At 38.1% G+C, this 26,492-nt stretch overlaps 1 protein-coding gene across 4 annotated transcripts in view; it reads left to right on the top strand.

Annotated features, from left to right (window-relative positions):
• Positions 1-26,492, top strand: part of LOC102782189 (glutamate receptor-interacting protein 2-like) — a 164,157-nt gene that overhangs the window by 95,175 nt on the left and 42,490 nt on the right. For all 4 annotated transcript variants that reach the window (XM_006783007.2, XM_006783008.2, XM_006783009.2 and 1 more), the window contains exons 2-5: positions 21,973-22,050; positions 24,534-24,669; positions 24,849-24,994; positions 26,387-26,473. In XM_006783007.2, coding sequence (XP_006783070.1) covers positions 21,973-22,050; positions 24,534-24,669; positions 24,849-24,994; positions 26,387-26,473 — 447 coding nt within the window. The remainder of the gene's footprint in view (positions 1-21,972; positions 22,051-24,533; positions 24,670-24,848; positions 24,995-26,386; positions 26,474-26,492) is intronic.

Raw genomic sequence — 26,492 nt, 5'->3', positions numbered from 1 at the left:
TGAGCCCATTTGTTAAGGTATCCCTAAAAACAATCAGTGTACATAGACCCAAAATATGCAGTTTTTTTGGAGTTAGCATGACTTTGAAACTGATATATTATCGATTTTTAAACTAACATATTTCAACTAAACTGACTTAACCAAGCCAAGTATTTTGCATTGCCTAAACCAAACTAAGTAGGTTTTATTGCTTAAACTTAAGTAGTTTCATTAAAATGAATAAATAAAAGATCCCAATGAGATATGTGACTCAAACTCCTGTCTGCCAGTCCACCCTGTTTATATACTGTATGTGCACTTTTTTGTCCTTTAAGGTGGAAAACGTTTGGATAAGTGAAGACGCATCAACATCTATTGTATGAGGTCAGGTTTATGCCCAGGAAATAAAAACAACAACAACAACAATGAAGCAAATGCATCGATGCATATTTTTTTTTAACTATTTCTCCAATTCATGGTCATAGGTCCTATCACAGTTGTCATGAGCAAGAGGCAGAATGCATCCTGAACAGGTCATGAGTCTACTGCAGGACGAACAGATCAGACAACTATTTATGCCCATATTCATACCCACGGTCACCAATTGATCACCACTTAATCAGCAATAGAACACTTTTGCACATTACTGGTGCTAGATCACAAAGTGGTATAAATGCTTTTGGAAAAAGTATCATATTGTTTTATAAGATTATGTGCTATTGATTCAATTTGAAGTATTCCACATGGTGTCATAGCCAAGAAACAAAACTATCAACCATGATATCAGCATAACACATTTCTGATTCTATTCTTCTACAACATACAGTACATTAGTGTAGTAAAGTTAACGAGATGCATCAGGAGTATTAATAAGGTGAGCACCATCCTATTTCATGCACGAATGAACATAGTGGGAGATATATTCTGTGAAATGGCCTCAGAGACTAACCAAGATGATAACAATGCAGTGAGACTCACAAAGCTGCTTTTATTTCTTTTAGTTTTATGTAGATACAGACAGAGGTTCCGTATTTCACTGCATGCTTTGAGTTATTGCTGTAATTTAGATTCATTATTACAGAAGATTAAAATGGAAAAGTTAAATTCCCTAACACTGCATATTTTAAAAGACTGTGACAAAAAAAAACATTTTACTTTATTTTTTTAAGTAGTTTGATACTGTAGTTCTCATATGTCTCTTAGAATATGACCAAATAGACAGTTTTTCACTTCTTTATGCTGTTTGCACTGTTTTGTGGTGCTGATTTAATCTCACCATTGCTGAAGGGATAAGGATATAAAGCAGAAATATACAATAAATGTATGATGAGAGCTTTATCACCACGTTGGCTTTCTGCCGACAGCTTGATTTGATCCTCTTTATTTTCTGAGCTGACCGCACCGATAATTTAATATTCAGAGTGGGCAAAGGTACAGACATTCTTCAGTTAAGGGGAGGTTAAGATGCGTGTCTTAAAAATACTTACTTTAATCTTAAAAATTAAAGTACTCTTTCAACTTCTTTATTCAAGTAAAGCTAAAAAAAAAAAAAAAAAGAGTAGGATTGTTGCCTACGTTGTAAGTGGGAAACTCTGCCTCTACATCTAAAAATTTAAATATGTACAGTCAGGATTTGGTAAGTGTGGGAACCCCAAAATCAGCTGTAATAGTGGAGTGTGGGGAAAAAAATCACTTAAAAATAAGTCATAAAAATTTCCATTGTGTGGATTTTGTATGCAGGCTGTGATGAGCCAACTTGTGCTGCTGCTCTAAAATTCACTGCTCTTTGGTATTTTCAACCTCTAAGCAGTATAAAGCATTTTGTAGGTAGAATTAAGTGAGTGAATTTAATCAGCATCATCATGTTAAAGGTCCAGTCATTCATTTTTTGAGTTTATTTATTGGAAAGAAAAAAAAAGAATATTGTCCTCATAAATATATGGTGATTATTATGCAAGTACGTCTTCCAACAAATTGATGCATTTTCATGCACTTTGAATTAATCCATAAATATACAAAGGCCCCACCAGCCTTAATACAGTGGCTGAGATGGACAGTCCCATTTTTCCTAATCATGTTTTATGTAGGGGAGGAGAGGAGGACTCATAGGCATTTGTGTGCTGTGGAGTCAAATTTTAATTCATACCTGCACCTTCAGACTGAACTTGTAAAGGATCATACTTGTGTTTTAGACAGTTCAACTTGGAAAATGGATTATTCCCTTTGTGCTTGCTCCTCTTTTGTAGCACCAGAAATTTTATTCATTCTGGTCCATAATTATATGTTTTTGCCTTTAGTCTGCAATAAGGATCACCAAGGTTGTCTTCTAAGTTTTATTGTTCCTTCCATTTACATTCAAATCGAGTTGATATCCAGAAGGTATTCAGTGACATGAAATAATAAGTCTCCTTAAAAACTTAACAACCCCATTTATGAAAACGTGCGATATAAAAGTAAAAATTCTATCTAAGTACAATGAAAATATATGTGTACTTTGTTACTTCCCACCTCTGTTAATAGTGACAGTTGTGAGGCAGTGAGTATGTCAGAAATTATTATCATCTTTGCATGTTGCATTCATATTTCTCTGTTGTTTCCTACAAACTGAATTTTGCTCAGCAAGTTGTAACTATACTCCTCTGGCAGGACATCTGTTCTCTGATTACAAGCATGACGATAATGCAGCTAAACAGAATGCAGAAATGAGTGATCAGTGGCAATCTGCAGTCACTGGCCTCTATTAAGTATACCTGTGCAACTATAAAGAGCATGATTAGACATTTGCATTAGATAAGGCAAATATCAAGCCTGCCAATGACATGGAATTAACACATTTAGACATGTCGACATGGTCAGGATGACTTGCTTAAGTTCAAACCATGAATCAAAATGGGGAAGAACCGAGGCATGCAGAAAAGCATCTCTGTATGTACAAGATGGGAACCTTGAAGTAGATGCATTACAGCAGCACAAGACCACACCAACTGCCACTCCTGTCATCCAAGAACAGGAATCTAAGGCAACCGTTCCAGCAGTCTCACTGATATTGGACAACAGAAGACTGGAAACACAGTTTCCAGCTTTCTGCTAAAACATTCAGATAATGAGGGGGATATTTTCTTGGTAAACAATGGGTCCTTTAGTACCATTTGAGGATTGTTTAAGCTTACCTGACTACTATTGACCATCTTTATGGGCACAGTGTGTCTCGTAATGGTCTCCACGGTCAAACTGAGCATTTTTGGGATGTGGAGGAACGGCAGTGTAATGTAAATACAGACCAAAATCTTTTGTTAGTCGTGCCAGTATAATGCTGAAAAAGGTTCGGGAATGTTTTTAGCACCTGGTTGAATCTATGCGACAAAGAATTAAGGCTATTTTGAAGGTAAAAAGGGCCCAACCTACCTAAGTCTACCTAACAAGGTAGACTTAGTAAAGGGACTACTGAATGTATAATTGTTCAGACTGATCATTTGTAATTAATAACACTAATTATAAAAAGAGAAACAGAAAACTGCTTTTGAATATTTTCAGCGACAGAACAGGACATTTCTTACTGTGTCTTTAACACATTATGTTCTCTTCCCTATCATTTACATTTTTAGACAGTTAGATAATGCTCTTACCTCAAGCAGCTTACTCCAGGTGCATCACGGCAGTGTGCGCGGGGGATCAAACCATGTGACTAATTAATGACGGGGCTGTCTTTCTCATCACAACACCCAGTTATTTCTCATTTTCATCACTCTTCTCTTTCTCTTCCTTTGCCGGTCCTCTGATAAAACCAGCTCAACTTAGTTAACTGAACATCAGTTTGAATCTGCTACAGAGATGCGTTGGCACAAGAAACAAAACTGTAACTTCAAAGGTGTTTTTGACATCTTTTTCCTGCCCTACAACTGTCAAGCTGATTTCTCCTTGTGCCTGATTTTCTTCATCTGTGAGATTTTTCTATCTTTGTTGAAATCCAACAGTACTTTGTTTGTCATGTTTTTAGGGATGTTTGCCTCCTATTATGGTGGATTTGGTGACATTTAATGTGTCTTATAGTTGAAATCTCGTGCAACAATGTATTTTTATGGCAATAATCAGATGACCAGGAATGATGTGGAGTGCATTTTTGCAGCAGTGTTTTTCAGAGTGTGTGGTGATAAAGCTTTTATAGCAGGAGTGTCAAATATAAGGCAGAATTGGCCTGGCAAAGACTCCAGTCCAGCCCATCAGATGGCACTGGAAAATATCAAAGGATGCATATAGATTTTAAACCTCTAACTATATTTTCACAAGTTTTACAGTTTTCCTGTTGATAAAGACCATCACCCTGTCAGCTCAACACAACAAGAAGGAGATGCCTGCTTGTAATTTCAGTAACTACAATAATCTTTAGTTCAGTCATGGAATTGCTTTTTACCATTTTCATGACGGTGTACAAAATCCTCCTTACTCAATAACTTAATATTTATTTGCAATATCCAATATTCTCCACATTGCTGGAGGTACTAATGTTAAAATCTTACAATTTGGTTGGGAAATCAAAAACAGTAAATTTAATTTTTGGCCTTTCTTATCGTTAAAAATTCCTATTTGTACAACTGTACTTGTTGTACAAAACTCAGTTTTTCACTACATAATATTTGACTTCAATTTTTTTTTTATTTTTACCTTTTTATATCTCCTGCCTTTCTAAGCTTTATTGTTAACCCTTTAAGACCTACCATAGAACCAAGTCCGCCAGAGCTTATATTATATTTTTACATGCTGTAGTGCCATTTTTGGGAGCATTTCAAGTTGCTATACATCAATACAATCATTACAGCCTAGATTTTAATAATATGTATGAATTAAGTGCATAGTAATTACATAAATTGCAAAAAAGTGCAATAAACTACAAAAAAATTTAAAATCGTTTTTGTTTTTTTAACATATATTTCTAGTTAGAGAAATTTAAGAGGCTTATCCCTCAAAACTGTAAATACAAAAAAGTTGCACAAAAAAGCATCCCAGAAACGACACAGAAAGTCATAAAGTCAAAGATAACTTTTAAAAACACCAGTATAGGCTCATTGAGGCCCAGGCGGTAAAAAACTACATTTCCGCGAAAATGACGTCACTTCCGGTTTCGGGCAGGTCATGGCGGACATGGGATAGTTCGCGCTGACGTCTAATCCACTGTAGGAAGTGTTATGAACAGCTGATCGGATCGGCAAAGCGTGTTTCTGGGATATTATGTTTTTGTTGCTGCAAGCGCTTTTTATGCAGTTTTTGCAAAGCTATATGTGGAAGGAAACTGTGACCAAGGACAAGCTGATGGCATAAGATGTAAGTACAACTCCTCCGGTTTCATATGCAAAAAAAATTATTGCGCTAGCTCATGTGGTTGCAGAGCTACCGGGATTTAAAAATAGTTATGCAAAACAGAGCATGCCGCTCCGACCGGTTTTAAAGGGTTAAATACCAATACCAGTAAAACCATCTGTCATGAGAATGCTAAACTTTCAATCTTGTATCATTCAGAGCACATATTGTACATATTGGTTTTGATTTTAAGAATATGTTGATACATCTTTATTTGCAACATGTGTATCAGATTTGTCTGGCAGGCAGACAATGTTGTTCTGGATTTAATTTGTAAAACACCTGTATATTAATCATGTTACTAAAACCCACAGAGAAAAACTTCTGTATCACAGTGCCTGTGCTTAACAGTGAGACCATGATATTAACTAAACATTTCAGCACAATATTCAGTATTTTTGTGTGGCATATTTTAATGCAGAAAAAAATATAGCCTTCAGGTGAGAAGTGAAAGCCAGCCATTTCTCCTTTACATAGCTTATATCAGCTGTACTTCTTGAATTGATTTTCTTCATATCTTGAAGAAATGTCATTTTTTTCTTGCAATTGCAGATCTTAAAAAAAAACATTTTTTCCCTTATAGCACTGTTCTTGATGTCCTTAAAATATGTTTTGTTTCTGATGAGGCAAAAAAGAGAGGCTGTGAGCAGTGAAGCATTTACTCTGGGAGAGTAAAACAATATTATAGGAACAAATTATGTTATAGCAGTTTCGGTCATTATAATAAATATAAATACCCAAAAAAGAACATCTTTTGGTTAACTGTCTATTTCAGATGGATGCTGTACTGATGAATATTCTGTGTCATCTGCTTTAGAAAGTTTGTCACAGATAAACTTCAGCAAGAGTTTAGCTTGGCAAGAAAGAGATAAAGAGGTGACACAGAGCGAGGAGAGAGAGAGAGACATGAGACCATTAGAACTAAAGTGTTGATGAGACCCCTCTGCTGCACCCCTATTCTACCCTCCAACCAGATCCATACAGGCAGCAATTACTACAACAGACAAGCTATTAACCACCCTAATTACTGCTTGTTCCTTCCATAGACACTCTGGGTGAGACATCTACTCTGTGTGTGTGTGTGTGTGTGTGTGTGTGTGTGTGTGTGTGTGTGTGTGTGTGTGTGTGCGTGTGTGTGTGTGTGTGTGTGAGAGAGAGAGAGAGAGAGAGAGAGAGTTTGGAGAGTGGGTGTAAAAAATTGTGCAAGAGGTGACAGAACTTGTATGTGTACAGGTCACTGTGTGTGCACATGTACAACACACTTATCTTGCCATTTTTCCCCCGTCTGTTTAATATTTACTGAGTGTGTGAGTGGGTGGGTGGGAGGGTTACTGTTCATATGTGCGGTATTTTGTAGTTTTTGTTTTTGTTTTTTTCTGTATCTTTTTTTATCCCTCTGTGTACTAGCTTTGTCATGAACAATAGCCAATTACACATCTTCAATTTCATTCAGCATCATAATGGCAGCAATCAGATGCGTTAGCATTCAAAAACTCAGAGCCTGTGTGTTTCTATGCATGTCACAAAGACACACACACACCCTACACTCACACACGCACACACACACACACACACACACTTTGTAGAGGTTCTAAACTGGCTACCATTAGGTAGGGATGGGTACCGGCACCGGTTCTGACATAAACGGTAGTAACCAGACCGAAAAGCAGCGCACATTTTGGTGCTTTGTTTCGGTGCTTTTTTTTCTTGAGATGTCATACACTTTGGATTCTAGCCAATCATTTTACCTTTGCAAGCGTAGTAGGCGGGCCCAGGTACGTATGTTCTTTTAGAGCAGAGCTACAGATTAAAAATGCCCAAGGCAAAGCGGTCAAAAGTCTGGCTGTACTTCACAGCAAAATACGCAAACTCAGCAGCCTGCAACAAGTGCTTTAAGCTGATACTGTGATACTGTGCAAAGGAGGTGACACCTCGAATCAGATGAAACACCTAGCGACGTATAGTATTTTGTTAAAAGCCGAGAAATGCACCGTATTTGATTGCTTGCTGCGAGACCTCACACCGTGCACATCTATTGCGGGTGTGGTGCCTGTTATCAGACGCGGAGTTAGCAACATCCCCCAAAAACCCGAAGAGTCCTGGCCCCTAGCCCTGCCAGTGTAGCAGAAATGATGACAGATGATGATGGCAGCAGCAGCCGTTCTTCTCTGAGTGAGTGGCTTAATGTTGTTCGTGTGTAATTTACATTGAGTACGCTAGCCACGTTATTAAATTAATGCATGTAAGGTGAACTAGCAAACACCGTCGTAGTTACATGCGGCTGTCTTCTTGTTTGATGGCAGATACTCCCTTCACCGTGGCCTAAAAGGCTAAAATGACCAAAGAAAAAGTGGGAAACAGCTAAACATGAGAGGTTTTTGGACAAAGTTTGTGTTTTTTTTTCTTCCATTGATTAAGCACTGCTTCCAGCTGAGAGTGATACCATATATGCCCTATAGCTGCAGAAAAAGACTAACATTGTTATCCTTTTACAAAAAAACAGCTAAACATGAGAGGTTTTTGGGCAAATTGTGTGTTCTCCATTCTTTAAGCACCGGTTTGAGCACCGTTTAAGCACCGGCACCGTTTCAAAAGTACCGGTTTGGTATTGGTATCTGATAAAACCTAAACGATACCCAACCCTAGCTACCATACCAGTACATACAATCAGCTATTTTAACATATATATTGTAAATGGAAATGTACATTAATAGTGTAGTATGCTAGAAAAATAGTTCTATTCTATAAATTGTCTAAAAGGAATTCTAAGTGGAATAAATGGAATGGAAGTTTTGTTATTCACATTTAAAGTGATTCGCAACTGCATTAATTGAGAATGTTGTCATTTTAATTTATTGTAATGCTCTGTATCTTCCATCTCTCCATTCTCTAATTACCTGCTCTTTATCTTTGTTTATTTAATATAAAAACATAAATCTTTAAGCTTAGTTCTTAAAATGTTACGCTTTAACTTCAGCCAATGGTGTTCAATTCAATTAAATTTTATTTATATAGCGCCAAATGTGCTTAATGACTGAAACAGTGCTTAAAGAATGGAGAACACAAACTTTGTCCAAAAACCTCTTATGTTTTTATTTTTAGTTTTAATTTTAGAAGTCTCTTTTTTTCTGCAAAATGATAACCAAGTTAGCCTTTTCTATTGATACAACATACCTCCTTTGGTTGGAACCGGTGCTTGAACAACGGAAAACACAAACTTTGTCTCTCATGTTCAGCTGTTTTTTTAGTAAAAAGATAACAATGTTAGCCTTTTTTGCAGCTATAGTGCATATATGGTATCACTCTATCAAACAAGAAGACAGCCGCATGTAACTACGACGGTGTTTGCTAGTTCACCTTATGTGCATTAATTTAATAACGTGGTTAGCGTACTCAATGTAAATTACACTCTAAAAGAACGTACATACCTGGGCCCGCCTACTATCCTTGGAAAGGTAAAATGATTGGCTAGAATCCAAAGTGTGTGACATCTCAGGGAAAAAAAAGCACCGAAATAAAGCACTAAAATGTGCGCTGCATTTCGGTCTCGGTACGGTGCCTATCCCTACCTATGAGCAAGCCCTTTGGCGACAGTGGGAAGGAAAAACTCCATTTTAACAGGAAGAAACCTCCAGCAGAACCAGGCTCAGGGAGGGGCGGCCATCTGCTCCGACCGGTTGGGGTGAGAGAAGGAAGAAGACATGCTGTGGAAGAGAGACAGAGATTAATAACAGATATGATTCAATGCAGAGAGGTCTATTAACACATATTGAGTGAGAAAGGTGACTGGAAAGGAAAAACTCATTGCATCATGGGAATCCCCCGGCAGTCTACGTCTATTGCAGCATAACTAAGAGAGGATTCAGGGTCACCTGGTCCAGCCCTAGCAAAAAGGAAAGTTTTAAGCCTAAACTTAAAAGTAGAGATACTGTCTGTCTCCCAAATCCAAACTGGAAGCTGGTTCCACAGAAGAGGGGCCTGAAAACTGAAGGCTCTCCCTCCCATTCTACTTTTAAATACCCTAGGAACAACAAGTAAGCCTGCAGTGTGAGAGTGAAGTGCTCTAATAGGGTGATATGTTACTACAAGTTCATTAAGATAAGATGGGGCCTGATTATTATCCTTGTATGTCAGGAGCAGGGTTTTGAATTCAATTCTGGATTTAACAGGGAGACAATGAAGGGAAGCCAATACAGGAGAAATATGCTCTCCAAATATTTGAACACTTTAAAAAAGAATCACCCTCACATTGGCTGAGATTGTGGATGGATCTCAGATGTTCTCTTAACTGATGTTTGGAGGGTTTTTTTTCAAGACCTTTTACCTTCCATTTGATTGCATTTGTCTCTGCCCATTGGGCCCATTAATTTAAGAGGTTAACCCTAATTCCCCATCTTCACTGTGCTAATACGTTTATATTACCCTAACCATACTTCTGTTGCTAGCCACCAGGTAGCACACCATTATATTTCAGCTAGCCTAACCCTACAAACACTGGCATTTTTTTTTTTTTAGAAATCCTTCAGTGAGAACATGGTATTTAGATAGAAGCTAGCAACCAACATTGTTGGGCCTTGGGCTGCATTGTAACACCTGGAAGAACAGCCACACTGACCATTCATTGGAGATGACAGAATTTGGACCATTTTTAACTCTCAGTGATACCACAGTGTTTGTTTAATTTGGTAGCCGAGAAGAGTTGGGACCTGGAAATGGATAATGTCATCAGACCTAAGCAGCAGATTGTGAACAATTTTCATGAAAAGACCAGAACAAATGATGTTTTAGTCTTTTTCTGTATTGTTCTTACCTGTCATCTCCATTCATTCCTATTGAAGATATCAATTCTTTATAATGAGTCAATCAGGGTCCACTAGAAAAAAAATCAAAATAGCCCTACAGTGCATGTGAAACAAAGATATACCAGTGACCGGGTCGTTGATTTTTATGGTGTTTGTGTGACACCAAAACTTGATGTAACAGAGGAAAAATGTATGTTATTTCTTCAGATACACTGGCATTTGTTGTTGTTATGATCATTAAAGGGCAGTAACAATTTCAAGGTAGTGTGACCTAAACAAGCAAAAATATTTAGTAACATTACCACTAATGGTCTAGAGTAACACAACACAATTGAAAGGCTGCATAGCTTTCTTCCAGATTTATTGGAATTTGAGAAGTCTGAAGAAAGGTTAAAAGGGATCTTAGTTGGGTAATTTTAAAGGTTAAGCTGTATGTTTCTGGTTATACAGGTACTACACACGTACACATATACATCATCATATTAAGATTATTCTATAGATGTATGGTGACTCATTGCAACCTCAACGCAAGACACTCTTCAGTTAATGTCAGGGAAGGGCCTTTATACGTGGATAATAGCTTTCTTGAGTTAGTCTCCCATTACCTGTCGGCCACACTAAGGAATCTACAAATAATTATGGCAGACATATAGACGATGTGAATGACTACTTCCGGATTTCTGTTGCATTTTGCTTTTCGTGCAAATCAAAATTAACATAAAGTTAAAGTGTCATTGCTAGTTTATGTAAGTTTGTTTGAAAATATGCATACTTGTGAGTCTGTCTTCTGTCTTTTTCTTCTCATTTTCCTGCATTGAACAAACAGGTGTATCTCTTTTTCTGAACACTTCAGCAGCACGCTTGTTCATTTGTTTTGTGACGCCTACTTGGTGGTATAGTGAATAGCGAATGATTATAATAGTGTACTTGCTTTAATTTCTTATTCAAAAAAATGAATAGGCTGAGTTACTCTGTTCGCTTCTTTTCAATTGAATCTTGTGTTCTCTTTTATGCACCCTGAGAAGCCTGACTGAGTAGTGGTGCATTCTTTTCACATGAAGCCTTCTTCCACTTTCATACAAATGTACCTGGCAGCTGCTCACTGCAATCACAGCTCATTCAAGTGTATTATGCATATTAGTCCAGGAAAAACATCATAAATAAAACCTTATTATGTTAATATTTACTATTGTGTACAGTGCTGCGACATTCTTGACATTGATGTGTTCTTCCAAACATATCGTCAGTGACAGATTTTCATTAATTTCAGTTTACAGATTTTGATGAATTCTTAAATCTCTACGGTCAGACTGCAACTAGTCACAAATTTTTGCCTATGCAAATTTGCTCTTGTTATGGAAATTATTCACTTTTTCATGACTACAAATGAAAGCCAGGGGTGAAAACATACAAAGTTCACTTAGTTTATTGCAGTTACAAACCCCTTTGTCTCTCTATATTCAGTGATGGATCTCTACAGAATTGGCTTTAAATGAGTGGCATCAACTTACCAATAAGAGGCTCTGCTGTGTATATGCATGTGTATAATAATAAGCACAACGAGATGACACCTAGATTCACCCATGCATCCACTTTGTTGTCACATTTGGAGAAACCACTCTGTGTGTACTTGAGAGTGCAAATGTATGTTTATATGTATATCTATGATTAAGTTGTTGGGGTGTTGTGTCTAGTAAGTACTGTTATATACCACTGAGTGTTTTTGTGTGATTGCTAAAGAAAGAAATGGTTAAACTAAGATTGTGTGTTGGAAGGTGTTTTCCTAATTATGTGCTTTCAAACTGTAGGTCAGAGTATGATCATGATATGCATTCATTTTAGTGCTATGCTTGTCAGTAAATATCAACTTATCAATCTCCAAAAGTTGATTCTGTTCATCTGGACATAGCGTTTTCTGGGAGAAACGTTTCGTCACTCATCCAAGTGACTTCTTCAGTCTCAGCTGACTGCAGGATTCCCCAATCTTATAAACAGTACATTTGCATAATGACTGAAACCAGCCCACTGAAGGAACAATGGGCTGTGAGGTCAGTTCCTTAATCTTAATTATGCAAATTCTCATGACCATTGATCAACAACCACTGACCAAAACCCACTGATCAAAGACCACTGATCAATGGCCATGAGTACCATTCACAGAGAGTTGGGGAATGGCTGCAATCACAGCATTGTAAGATGGCGAAAGATGTACCCTTAGTCCCCCCCTCGATTCAGAGATTCACAGCCCATTGTTCCTTCAGTGGGCTGGTTTCAGTCATTATGCAAATGTACTGTTTATAAGATTGGGGAATCCTGCAGTCAGCTGAGACTGAAGAAGTCACTTGGATGAGTGATGAAACGTTTCTCCCAGAATACGCTACGTCCAGATGAACAGAATCAACTTTTGGAGATTTATTTTCCTGGATGATTGAGAATGCATCAAGACATCAACTTATCAAATTCAGATTAGAAGCTCAACATTGATTTGATCTGTGGTTGAGAGGAAGATTATTAGTTGTGCAAGCTAAAGATCAGCTTGGTGTATTGACACATGAAAAATACCCCAATATTGTTTTGCTCAAAACCTTTGCTACTTTCCAATTCATTTTTTGCATTGCTATCTTGACACCATATTCTCAAGTGTTTTCTGCTAATTCAAAACTCACCATTTGAAATGCAAATATCCACATTTCGCAGATCAAAGACTTTCATACATCTAGTTTAAAACTGGGCAACACTTTTATCTGCATCTGGGTCATTTCAGCAGTAACTATATTTCCATATTGGTTCAAACTATAAGTTAAACTATAGTCTCTGAAAGCCACACTGAACCAGAGACTGGAGAATAAGAACTGGACTGTTGCCTACTGGTCCAAAGTCCTCTGTACAGATCAAAGTAAATTTTACATTTCATATTGAAATCAAGATCTTAGAGTCTGGAGGAAGAGTGAAGAAGTATAAAATCAAAGTTGTTTGAAGTCTAGTGTGAAATTTCCACAGACATGATGATTTGAAGTGCTTGCTGTGGTTGTGTAATTTTAGAGAACTTCATGCCTCCATCCCAAGTTTGATAAAGATGCCGATTCCCTTTTTTCAGCATGACTTAGTACCAGTCAAAACTACATGCTATTACCATGTTCCTGATCTGAGTATATTTATGTTTGGTCATTCTAAATTGCCCATAGGTGTGAATGTAAGTGTGAATGTTTGTCTGTCCCAGAGTGTACCCAGAATTTTTTGATCTACAACCCCATAAAACACTTAAAATATATCATACATGCATGCATACATGCAATGTGCTACTGTGTGTCTGTGGGGGTGTGTGTGTGTGTGCACCAAAAAGTACAATTATTTGTGTATCAAAGTAATATGATACTTTGATACACAAATAATTGTGCGTTTTGGTGCATAGATGTTTTTTTAGTCTGTTATTTCTTCACATTAGTGGAATTTTGAGTAGCAGACATACAACTTATAGGCTAACATTTAAACAGCATCCTATTTTTAATTCTTTTTTTCTGTTTCTTTTAATTTATTCATTTATTCATTTATTTGCAATGGAGATGCCACAATTTTGTGGTGGTGGCGAGGCCGAGGCTTGAATTTAATTTAGGGTGGCACAAAAATCAGTGTCTTGTTCAGTTTTCATTCTGAATAGCACAGAGCTGTAGGCTGTATTGTAACTATTTTGGTCACTCACTTTTTCATCAGCTCACACAGCCAACAGTGAGTGACTACATGCATTAAAAATGCATCACTATGGGTTTTTCACTTCTTTTAATAAAAAAAAAATATGTTAATAAAAATGAAAGCAACACTAAACATGTAACATCTGTTGTGGGGCACACACATGCACACATACAGTAGCATATTGCTTTTGCAGTATATCCTGAGTGAACATTTAGTTGACAAGAAATGTTGGCATACTACATATACTGTAACTGTAACAACATAAGTATATTGCAATTTCTGTTCAGCTGTTTAGTTTTGTTCGGAAAATAATAAACATTTAAAATAATTCAGCCCTTTTCATTTTTATGTCAAAAATACATTTAACAGTTGTGCCATTGTTGCTACAGAGCAATGAATCTGAACTTAAAACCTGTTGTACAAAAATTACTTTGTATTTGTCCAATGACATCCATCCATTGTTCTGTAAAACCTGCCCAGCACATGCTAAAGTCATTACTGTCTCTGCTTGAAAAGATGCTCATGCTGTAAGCATTATGCCAGCACTTCTGCTGCAGGAGGAAATCTGGCCTGACGCCTCTTCTGTAACTCAACCTGTTTGGTGAGCTGACAGTGCCGGCAGTCATTAGCCTAATCACATTCAAATTATTCACTCGGAGGCACTAATTTATCAGAAAGTGTTGGGGAACCGAGAAGAGAGGCAGTGAAAAAAAGGATTTCTAAAAAGAAAAAGTGTCAGTGTGAAGATGATATGTATATCCATTGAAAAAGACTAGTATTGCTAGCAGATGATATGCTATGCTTCCAAAGGCCTGTTATGACAAACAAGTTTGTAGTGATCTGATACCTCAGTCACAGAAACTCTGGCACTGGAGATATGTGGGTTTGGAGGATGAGAGCTGCAGATTCATAGTGCTCGAGGGGGTAAGTTGTGACTAAATCAGTTTGTCTTACATCCAGTCAGTGCGGCAGAGATGGCCAAGTTGCTGAAAGCATTCTTGATGTCTTTGCAAGTGTACATTTGTATTTTCTAGCATGCTTGAGTTTTATTTTCATGCACGTATTTTGCATGTAAGCATGCGTGTAAGCGTGTGTGTGTGTGTGTGTGTGTGTTGATGAGCAGCCTTTAGGGTCCATTATACTTGTGACAGCCCCACAGCAAGAACAGCCAGCCATATAACTTATGAAAGCAGTTTAAAGCTAAATTGAATCCACAACTTATGAATTATTAAACTTATTACACCTCTGTGAAGATCTCTAGACTCTGAGACACAACAACAATGGCCTCCTTTTAACAGTTACTGCTGGGAAGAGAACTGATTTCTAAGCATTTCCAGTGGGACAGCACTGCATATTTGAAATTGTTAGAAGCCAGGAAATTGTGTCATTGTTAGAGGATATCACTTTATATATTGCTGAACTGTTTCTTGTAAAGACATCAAATGGTCGATGAAGGTAAAACTACAAGCTATATATAAAAGCTTCGCTTTAAATATGCTACCATGGATTTTTAAAATATTTTATGTTCTGTGGCAATATTATTTTTTGTAATTGTGCTTTACATAAATGCATGTGACACATTAATTAAGGTTAAAGATACAATGAAGTTTTTTACAATAAAATGTCCATCCATCCATCCATCCATCTTCATCCGCTTTATCCAGGGCCGGGTCGCGGGGGCAGCAGCCTAAGCAGAGAAACCCAGACCTCCCTCTCCCCAGCCACCTCCTCCAGCTTATCTGGGGGAACACCAAGGCGTTCCCAGGCTAGCCGAGAGATATAATCTCTCCAGCGTGTCCTGGGTCTGCCCCGGGGCCTCCTCCTGGTGGAACATGCCCGGAACACCTCACCCGGGAGGCACCCAGGAGGCATCCTTGTCAGATGCCCAAACCACCTCAGCTGGAGGAGCAGCGGCTCTACTCTGAGCCCTTCCCGGATGGCCAAACTTCTCACCCTATCTCTAAGGGAGAGGCCAGCACTATACAGAGTGCAGGTAGAGCACCGCTTTCCCCTCTTGAGACGCCTGACAGTTTGCCAGAATCTCTTCGAGGCAGTCCGAAAGTCTTTTTCCATGGCCTCTCCGAACTCCTCCCTCACCCGAGTTTTTGCTTCAGCCACTGCCCGAGCTGCGTTCCGCTTGGCCTGTCGATACCTGTCAGCTGCCTCCGGAGTCCCACAGCCTAACCAAGCGCGATAGGACTCCTTCTTCAGCCTGGTGTCTCCCTTCACCTCTGGTGTCCACCATTGTGGTGGGATTACCACCACGGCAGGCACCAACCACCTTGCGGCCGAAGCTCAATGCAGCAGCTTCAGCAATGGAGATGCTGAACATGGTCCATTCGGACTCAATGTCACCAGTCTCCCTTGGAATGCTGTTGAAGCTCTGCCGGAGGTGTGCGTTGAAGATCTCGCGGACTGGGGCCTCTGCTAGACGTTCCCAGCACACCCTCACTACACGTTTAGGTGCACTGGGTCTGTCCAGCGTCCTCCCCCGCCACCTGATCCAACTCACCACCAGGTGGTGATCAGTTGACAGCTCAGCCCCTCTCTTTACCTGAGTGTCCAGAACATATGGTCGCTGGTGATACGATTACAAAATCAATCGCCTAGAGCAGCGGTCCCCAACCCCCGGGCCTCAGACCGGTACCGGTCCGTGAGTTGTTTGGTACCGGGCCGCGAGCGTTGAGGCTCAGGTGTGAAATGTATAGTTTTCAGGGTTTTTATCGGTTTTCAGTGTTATTTTGTTATCGTTTTTAGCACCTTCCAGCACCCCACCCACGGACTTTAAGAAGGCTGGGTACTCTGAACTGCCACTCGGTGCATAAGCGCAGATGACAGTCAGGACCCGTTCCCCGACCCTAAGGCGCAGGGAACAAACCCTCTCATCCACCGGGAAGAACCCCAACGTACCAGCAGCAAGCCGAGGGGATATAAGCATACCCACCCCAGCCCGCCGCTATAGGGGCAACTCCAGACTGAGACAGAGTCCAGCCCCTCTCCTATATCTATATCTAGCCGGTACCTCTCAACCTCACGCACTAACTCAGGCTCCTTCCCCACCAGAGAGGTGACATTCCATGTCCCAGTTGGCAGCCGGGGATCAGTCCGCCAGGGCCTCCGCTCCTGCCACCGCCCAGCACACAATAAAATTTAATTCACCAATTTGTTTAAATGCCAAAGCCTTGACAGTGAAGGAGTTATGCATATGTTGAATAAACAACATAAACATTGTAACTAATTATGATATTTAGACACAGAAAAATGATAGATACGCAAGCTCAAAAACAGACAATCACATAAAAAAAACCCACACCAACTCATATGCTGACCTAACCTTTCTGCTCTTTCATGGTGTAAACTGAATGAGCCATTAGTCAACTGTGCAAACCACCAGACCAATGTATAGATTTTAATTCTATTAAATATGAATGGAGTTTCTGCACTCACAGGCGTACACTTGTAGTGATTAAAAAGGGTTTATGTGTACTTATATCCTTCAACCTCAAATGTGTTTCTGCTCCTACTCCTACAGGACTATTTTTAGTCATGTCAGTATCAGGGAAGGTAGATGTCACAGGAAACTCGCTACCACACGGGAAGACACTAGCAGCAATGTGGCAACTAGAGATCATAGAATGACAATAAATTCAGGAACATGTAGTGACAACAATAAAAAAAAGAAGAAAAAATGTGTTGATCCTGGTGGAATTGAATATAGAATACCTTCTGAACTGTCTGAACATGATATTACTTTTGCCTCTGGTGATTAAAATAAAACTTAGAGCACTTACTCTGACCCTTAGCATTAGGCCTGCCCAGTGTGAAGACTGACAACATACAGAGATTTCTTGACATATTACTAAATATAGAAAACAAATGCCTTGTTAATTTTGGCTGTTAAAGTAATATGTCACACAATCGTTAATTCTGGCCAGCTAACGTTTGCAGTTTCTTTGGTACTGTTACAAATGTTTACTGCTAATGGTAGTAAGCTGATTTAAAATGTTGCTCTGGAACAGCATTACAAATATGCATTTATTTTGGAAGATTGGCTAAAACATTTATGTTTAAGCTGTACCATAATTGTGCCTGGTTTTAATGCAACTTCTGAAATAGAGTATGAAAATAACTGGGAAGTGGTTTATGAATTGTTAAACTTATCCCATCCCTCTGATGGAGCAGAGGTTGTAAAGTAGGACACATCCTTTCCCTTCAGAGTCACAACAACAACAACAAGCTCAGCTCTGCTGTCGCAGCTGCTGTCAAACTAAGTTAAAGAGTGTGGGTTAGCAAAATACTTAATATCCTTAATATATCATAGATGAGTCCTTAAAATATGTGCATTAATATAATTGTACTCAATAATAGATTGAAAAGGAAAAGCAGATTTATAGTAAAAAAAAAAAAAATGATTCCTTACACAAAAGCTCTATATTTGTTCTATGGTAAAAAAGAAAAGAGCAGCTTCGATTTATTTGCATTATTGTGTCATACTAGTGCCAAAAGGACATTATGATGCATCAAATACATATATTTAGTGATATTTAGTTATATCCGCAATAATTTCTGGCCCCTCTTTGTTCTTCTTCATAAAAAGCAGAAAGACAGTCCTGAACAATTCATGTAGAGCCAAATTAATTTTGCAGATATGTATAAAAAAGAAAAGTTGCAGTCATGCTGTCAGCGGGTGGCTCACTTGTAGATAGAGCACATTGACACCACCTACAGGCAGAATTACTATTATCTTTGTTGCTAGACAGGAATTAAAACTGGAAACTGCAGCTGTGCAACTGGTTCATATTCATGATCACATCATTGATATTGTATTCAAAAAGCAGTTTCTTTATTGGCAGAACCTCCCAATTAAAAAGGAAAGTGGTTACTGCAAGTATGTAGACAGGCAGGTATTGTGACATTTAATTTAAGTTTGTATACAAGATTCTAGGGCTGGGTATCGTCACTGATTTCTAGAAGCGATTCAATTCCGATTCACAAGGTCCCGAATCGATTCGATCCACGATTCGATTTAATTCGATTCGATTTAATTCGATTCAATACGATTTGAATCTGGGAAATTTTGACAATCAGAAATATTATAATTCAGATCAGTACATTTACATATTTTTGTATCTATAAAAAGGAAGCTGACACACGCAAGACTTCATCAAAGGTGTGAGCATCACAGCAGATGCCTTTGTGTCAAAGTAGCTGAGGATAAAACACAGAAAAACATGAAGGTGATTTTCCTGGCCTGGGATTTTATAAAAATATTCTGCAGTACATCAAATACGAAAGAAAACCATTAATCAACACATGAACATTACCTCTGATGTTACAGCGGTTTTATTAGAGACACGGCTAAGCGTTTTGCATTTTGCATAATTTTAAAAAGTTTAAATTTGTTCAGTATTGAACGGCAGAAATTAGGTTTTCTTTTCGGAAGTATGTAAAAGGAAAAAAAAAACAGCGGCCGACAGCTCTGTAAACAACGGTAGACTTGTGCATAACAAGCAAGCGAATAATGCAGAAAACAGATTTTTAGACGGGAAACTGTTCTTGAAGTACAGAGAGAGAGAGAGAGAGAGAGAGAGCTGTGCATCGTGGTCGAAGCAAAACAGTAAAAGTAAGAGTGAATATATGACGATGTTTATGTGAAGCGTAGTTTGGATCTTCTTTTGCTGCTGGTTCGGTCAATATTGTTTGGAGAGACATCAAACTAACAGCTTTAGAATCAGCGCATAAAGGGCGTGAACACAAAGTGCGGACCCGCCGACAGATCAGAATCAGCGAGCTGTCGGCTTTCAGCCTTTTGCGAAAGGCGACATCTCACTGATTCTGATCCGCGGGTTGCGCTGTGTGTTTAAGTCTTTGTGCAGAATCCGTGTTCCTGCTCTCATTTACTGTTTTAGCTATTTGGTGGTTGTTGAAATTTTGTGAAATTTCACCAGAGATTCTGGCATTTCGGGCAAAATAAATTTATATTAAAAAATCGATTCAGGACTTTAATGAATCGATTTTACGTTATCCAAGCCAGAATCGATTTTAATCGATAAATCGATTATAAAAACCCACTCCTACAAGATTCCCTCCTGTGCTTTTAATTTAGGAACAAAAAAGCACAGCTTTAGAAACCTGTGGTGATCTGAGCAGAAGAAAAAATAAAATATTAAATGTCTTCTAGATATTTGCCAGAAAGTCTCTGCCGCAGACTATAAAGCGTGACATCTGTTCCCCCAAATGTGACATATAGTGTTGGCCTCTGTTTCATTGTCCAACCTGGCAGGAGACTTCCTTCAACAGCTCTTCTGGGTATTTGCCAATGTGTCAACCTACTTAAATTTAGTTAAAGTGACAGTGTGTAGGTAACTGGAAAATCTTCCTTACATGTAATCTTCACACAGTAGTGTGCAAAATTGATGCAATTGCAGTTGTGGTACGGAGATTACAAATGTGGGGTGTTTTTTTTTTCAACATTTTACGCAGCATTTCTTAAAAAACAAAACTCTTACAAGGGAGAAAATTCCCTCGAAGAAGCATTTAGAGAATATTTGCAGCTCTAAAGGCAGGAAGGCCAACTGTGTTTGCATCTGTTCAGTTGGGGCATGAAACCCCTTTGATCCTTAAGGAAAAAAAGATTGATAGAAGTAACTGATGCAGTGCTGCAGGCTTGTCTTTACATTCTCAGTCATGGATTAGCTATCAGAAATTTTTGTTGTACCTCTCAGAATCCTCATCAGATATGCTCAGACCAGTGTCAACTGAAATTGGGAGCAGAAACCATTACTCAACAATACCATCACTGACAAGCAATACAATTTATGGAAGCTGTGTACAGGTGTGAATGAGAGTGTGAATGAAATGATATATCTGAATAACAAAGTCCAAATCAAAAACAAAAGAGCTTTGTGATCATCTTATGGTCATTATAAACTACTGTGCAGGGGTATTATTATGTTGCTACAAATTTCATATATTCAGTATCACATGTGAGAAGTTTGGGAGGACACCACAGTCAGTTAAGATATGAAATGTGATTCCTGTGTTGAAAGTGAGCTAAAAAGGTGCCAACAGTGTTAGCATGATTGCTTTTCTAAATAGCTCTTTAGGTGTATGCTTACAGTATATAAGCACCGTTAATAAATGGAATTTTTTGGTCTTTTATGTAGTTATTCGTTTGTGGCGTTCTTCATTATTTGTGTTGAGGACTTTCTGTTGAGTCAGATAGCCATACGTACAGTACACCCCAAGCAAACCTGATAATTTATCCTCAGGTTCGTCTGTGAAGGTTCTCAGTCATCCAGGTCATTGTAGTCTAAAACTCAGGAGGGTTCTCTTCAAGCACGACATCCCAGTGTACTTCAGACCCAGCAACACACTCAGACAAAAACTGGTTCACCCGAAAGACAAAACTCCTAAACACAAACTTAACAATGTGATGTATGCTGTACAGTGCAGTGAGGAATGCCCAGACCTCTACATCGGAGAGACCAAACAGCCACTTCACAAGCACATGGCACAACATAGAAGAACCACCTCCACGGGACAAGACTCAGCAGTCCATATGCATCTAAAGGACAAAGGTCACTTTTTCGAGGATGCCAATGTTCACATTTTGGACAGAGAGGACAGATGCTTTGAAAGAGGAGTGAAAGAAGACATTTATGTCCACTGTGAGTGACCATCTTTGAACAGAGGCGGTGGTTTACAACACCAACTGTCTGCTATCTATAATCCAGTTTTGAGATCCCTTCCCAGACGCCTTAACATCCACTCATATCCTGGGCCATCTGACCTCAGGAAATCACATGATAGGGTGGGGCCAGGTTTCACAATGAGCTCACCCGACACCCTGGCTGATTGTGACCCACACCCGCTTTCACACCTTGGCTCATGTGATAATGGGTTTAAATCTGGGACTTTCCACCATTTGACCTTAGAACTGAAGAAGCTTCTGGATGAGAGGTGAAACGTCTTCAAGCAACTCATAGAAGTCCAGACGCTTTTCTTTCCAAGCTCCTTAGACCATCCTGGGGTTCATATAAACTAATCATTTTTGCCTTGTCACAGTCAAAATATTGATGCTTTAACTGTTCCAAAATAAATTTAAAAATACTAAAGTTCAATTTTGTGTCTCTTTTCTCTTTAGATGATGGACCATATGGGAAAACTAAGGATATCTCTGGACCAGAGCATACCATGGCCTCAAGAAGACACAGCATACCTGGTAAGTGGCCAACACCAACTACCACTAGCTACATACCTATAAATTTCTATGTATGTGTAATTTTCTGTCTGTCACTTTCTCTCTCGTTCTCTGTCTGTGTTTTTTAAGGTAAATCCTGAAAATTCTGTTTAAAGGGGCATAGCCAGTAGCCAATGCTTTATAAAAAATGTATTTCTTGGAAATTACCAATGGTCACAATTAAACATGGTCTTCCAAAGTAAACATCTTACCTAAGAAAGCTTTTTTTTGCCTGCTTTTCTAGAAAGCACACATTTATATCTGAGTCATGACTAACCAAAGTGGTCCAAAACTACACATTTAGTCGAGCTGATGACTAATACAGATTTTTTTCCCCTTAGCTTTTTTAGCTGTTTTATAACCTCCTCATTATTGATGATTACCCAACAATACACTATAATTGACAACATGAATGAAAACTGTAATTTATGGCTCGTCAAAGGTTGAGAGCCTTCAGTTATATTTTCATCATCTTTTCATTAACTTCTTCTAGGCTTAAGGAATCTTTAAACAATGATTGTTTTCTGCTTGTTTCCCCGTGAAGTTTTAAATAGGTCTATTATTAGTATTATTCTGTGTTATGTATCTGTGACCTCTTTCTGATCATCTTTTAGGTCACATCTTTATCAATTTGTACATAAGTCAGCTACATTCCTAGAACTTAGGTCACTTTGCTTGCTTTAAAAATTAAGATTTATTTATTTTTTTTTTTAAATTTTAAAATAATTGTTATTATTATTGTATTTTAAGTGTTTCCATTTATCTCATCATTATTACATGTACAGTAATACTCCTCCCAGTTCTCTGTAGTACATCAATCATTCTACAAGTTTTCTTTTCTGCAGTATAAAAATCATTCTACAAGATCAAAACTTTATGAATTCCAACATCCTCAGTTCTGCAGCTTTGCAGAAAAAAAATAGTGATGGATTCTCTTCAGAAAATGTTCACATCATCCAGACTACATTTGGAAAAGCGTTGCTTTTATGCAAATGTGAATAGCACAAGGACTAATGAATGAATGAGTGCCTTTCTGCTAATAATGTGCATGTCCTCGTATATGCTGCGTAATGCCTATCAGAGATAACTGTGGTGTGAAGCACTTCACTGATCCTGAGTGTTGCCTGAGGGATGTACCTAATCTGGGCATCTATCACACAAAAGCTTTATCTCATCTGCTTGTGTGTTGATGTGTTTGTGTGTTTGGGAATGCTTCTGTGCGCTCATGGTGTATGTAAATGGTAATGATACAAATAGACAAATGGGAAGGCAACACCATGTCATGACAGCTCTGGGGTTTTAGTTTACTTATTACTTCGGTAAAGGCTTATTCATCTCCCAAGATTCCCCTGGCTGTTTTGTACCAAATTCCTTAGCCTTTTCATGAACCTAGAAAGTCTTACATTTTTCTTACTCGTGCCATTTTTTTTTTTGACCAGTAATAATTACTCCCATCATGACTTAACCAAACTCAATCGGTCTTATATGTTTTAGAATACCGAAAAAAATGACACAACTTCAACTCACTCTAAAAATAGTTTTTTAATAAGTGTTAGAATTTTGATGGAATTCTCATGAATGTTGTGTTTCTTTGGTTCATGGAGTAGTCTATTTAGGTGTTTAGGGAATATTGCATTAAGTAGTTCTTCTGCATTACACAGTTCTTTTGTCCTCATGTTGAAAGAGTCCCAGTGGTCCACCAATCCTTGATCCTTGTTATCACAAAGTTTCTTTCAGAGGATTCATTAGAGTTTTAACTGTACATAACAGCTATTTCAAAGTTAATGAAAGTACATTATTGGTCAAGAAAATGTAGTATATTTTGTGGACAGTTTTTTTCAAATAATTATACTTACTATATTATTTGTTTGTTTGCTTGTTTGTTTGATTGTTTGTTTAATAAGGACAGTTAGAGTTGCAGATTCTGTAAAATATAACTTTTTAGTAGCAAAGTATATTAGGTGCAGTGTTGATTACTTTTGTTAATTTCTCAGCTGGAAGAGAAAATTGATCTAAACTTCTGCTTTCTACTCGTGTACTTTAACCTTTAAAGACCTTTTCATCCCTGCCAGGAAGTCTTCAAGTGGAGTGACAACAAGAGACAAAGGGCACTCCTAATTATCATGATCTGATTCTTATCTTGTCTTAAATTCACATTACGTTTTAGTCATTTCAGCTCTTTTAAGCCAACACAAGATCGCTGTCTCACTCAAGGACAAACAGGAACAATTGTCTTAATTTTTTTTTTTTTTTTATCTTTTAGAAACTATTAAAGCTTTAATCCAGGAATTGGAATGAATGAACAGACACTAACCACTTATTCCTCTCCTGTATTTTGTATGTTTGAGTGTGGCTACATATGTCTGTGTACACATCCCTGTGTGTGTATTGGTATGTCCTTCCCTCTGCCTGTATTGTGTGTGTATCGTTTTTATGTGTGTGTGTGTGTGTGTGTGTTTGGTTAGAAGCTCTGCGGGGGGTGACTATGGTGGAGCTGGTGAAGAAAGAAGGCAGCACACTGGGACTCACCATCTCAGGAGGAACTGATAAGGATGGAAAACCACGTGTATCAAACTTACGACCTGGAGGACTGGCAGCCAGGTGAGTGAAACACAGTCAACCTCGAAGACGAGGATGAATACATAGATTCAGACTGTCTTGATATTCAGCAATATTCTGTACCATAAATGAGTCATTTTATAAAAGGAAAAAGAAACATGTGGTTAAAGCCTTTCTCATTTGTGCAAGCCTTTACATGTTTTTGTCCCTTCGTTATGCAGGAGTGACCAGTTAAATGTTGGGGACTACATCAAATCCGTGAATGGGATCAATCTGACCAAACTGCGGCACGAAGAGATAATCAGCTTATTGAAAAATGTAGGAGAGAGGGTTCTGCTGGAGGTGGAGTATGAACTGCCCCCCACAGGTATGTATTTGTACAGCTAGGTTGGTTGTTTCTACGTGATTTATAAAGTCGTTAAGATATGAGTTAGTGATGTCAGTAAGGTCCTATCCAATATCACATTAGAAATTGCCAGATACTGGAATGAATACTGTAATTCTGAATAGAAAAGTAAATGTAAATGACAGCTAGATACAGACAAAACTCGCATGTCACCCCAAGGTCTCACTATGTAAAGTATATACTACTTCTTCATTGATACTGAACATTGGCGCTAGATATTGATACATTTGTTTACTTGTTAAGAGACAGCTCCTTCATTCATTTAAATGATTAAACTCTTGGCACAGTCTCCTGTCTTTACTGTACTTCTCAATCATAGGGATTTACTGATAGTCATTTTATAGCTTTAGATTATTTAACGTTATAAAACTTTGTCCTGTGTCATCTGAACAATATTTATACTGCTGGATCTATTACACTTGTCTATTTTATTTTATCTGCAGCACATGCTGAGGAAACACACACAGGAAAAATAATTTCATTTGAACATGTCCACCCTGTAAAATAACTAAATGAAAAGATTTGTTGAAAAGACATCTGTTATTGTCACTGAAAAGATTCCCACAAAAAGACAAGCTATTAGTTAAATTGGTTAGAAAAGTAAAAATGATACTTTTTCTCCTCAACACCTCTCCAAACAGCACAATACAAACCAAGGATCTTCACTCAAGAAAGCAGTGCCAAACGTTGCACTACCAATGGGCCCTACAGACTCCCAAGAGGCCTGCTCAACTATACTCACAGTGCAGCACACAATGTGACATAACCCAATTAAAAACAAAGTCTACATGAAGCTATATAGATGATACAAATGAGGGGGTTTTAATATTTAAAAGGAAAAATGCTCTATGGGAATGGCATTTAACTAGATTATTTGCTGAGAAGACAACCTTTCACCTTTCATTTTTCAACCAAATTGAGCTGTACAGTGTTGTATTTTGACAGGCTGTGGGTAGCTGAATAGATTTGCATCAGAAAACAACACTGATGGATGTTTGAATCTTCAACATCTCTCTTCAAAACATTATTTTCATTTTAGGATATTTAATTTTACGATAATACAAGTATAGTTTTTAAGTATAGAAATTTAAGGGAATCCTGAATTCACACTCAAATACCATGCATAGTTTAATGCAGGAGTGTTTTTGTTTTGTTTTGTAGTGTTGTAATTGAAGAGCATTCAAGTAATTATTATTGTTTAATTGTTCTACATTAAATATCAGTGCTCTAATGTCATGATGTAAACTTCAGGTTATGCTGATACATTTTAATTGTGCCGGATTAATCCCTCAATTCTCTCTTTCTTTCTCTCTCTCTCTCTGTGTTTCTGTGTGTGTGTTTCTTGACTCAAAGCACCAGACAGCACCTCAGGGGTTATATCAAAGACAATTGACATCTGTTTGCACAAAGAAGGGAACAGTTTTGGTTTCGTCATGAGAGGTATCTGTCACTTAAAAAA

This window comes from Neolamprologus brichardi, chromosome 5, assembly GCF_056152115.1.
Source record: "Neolamprologus brichardi isolate AB-2024 chromosome 5, ASM5615211v1, whole genome shotgun sequence".
Classification (NCBI taxonomy): Eukaryota; Metazoa; Chordata; class Actinopteri; order Cichliformes; family Cichlidae; genus Neolamprologus; species Neolamprologus brichardi.
Note: the sequence above shows the minus strand (reverse complement) of the source record. Positions and strands in the feature narration are given on the sequence as shown.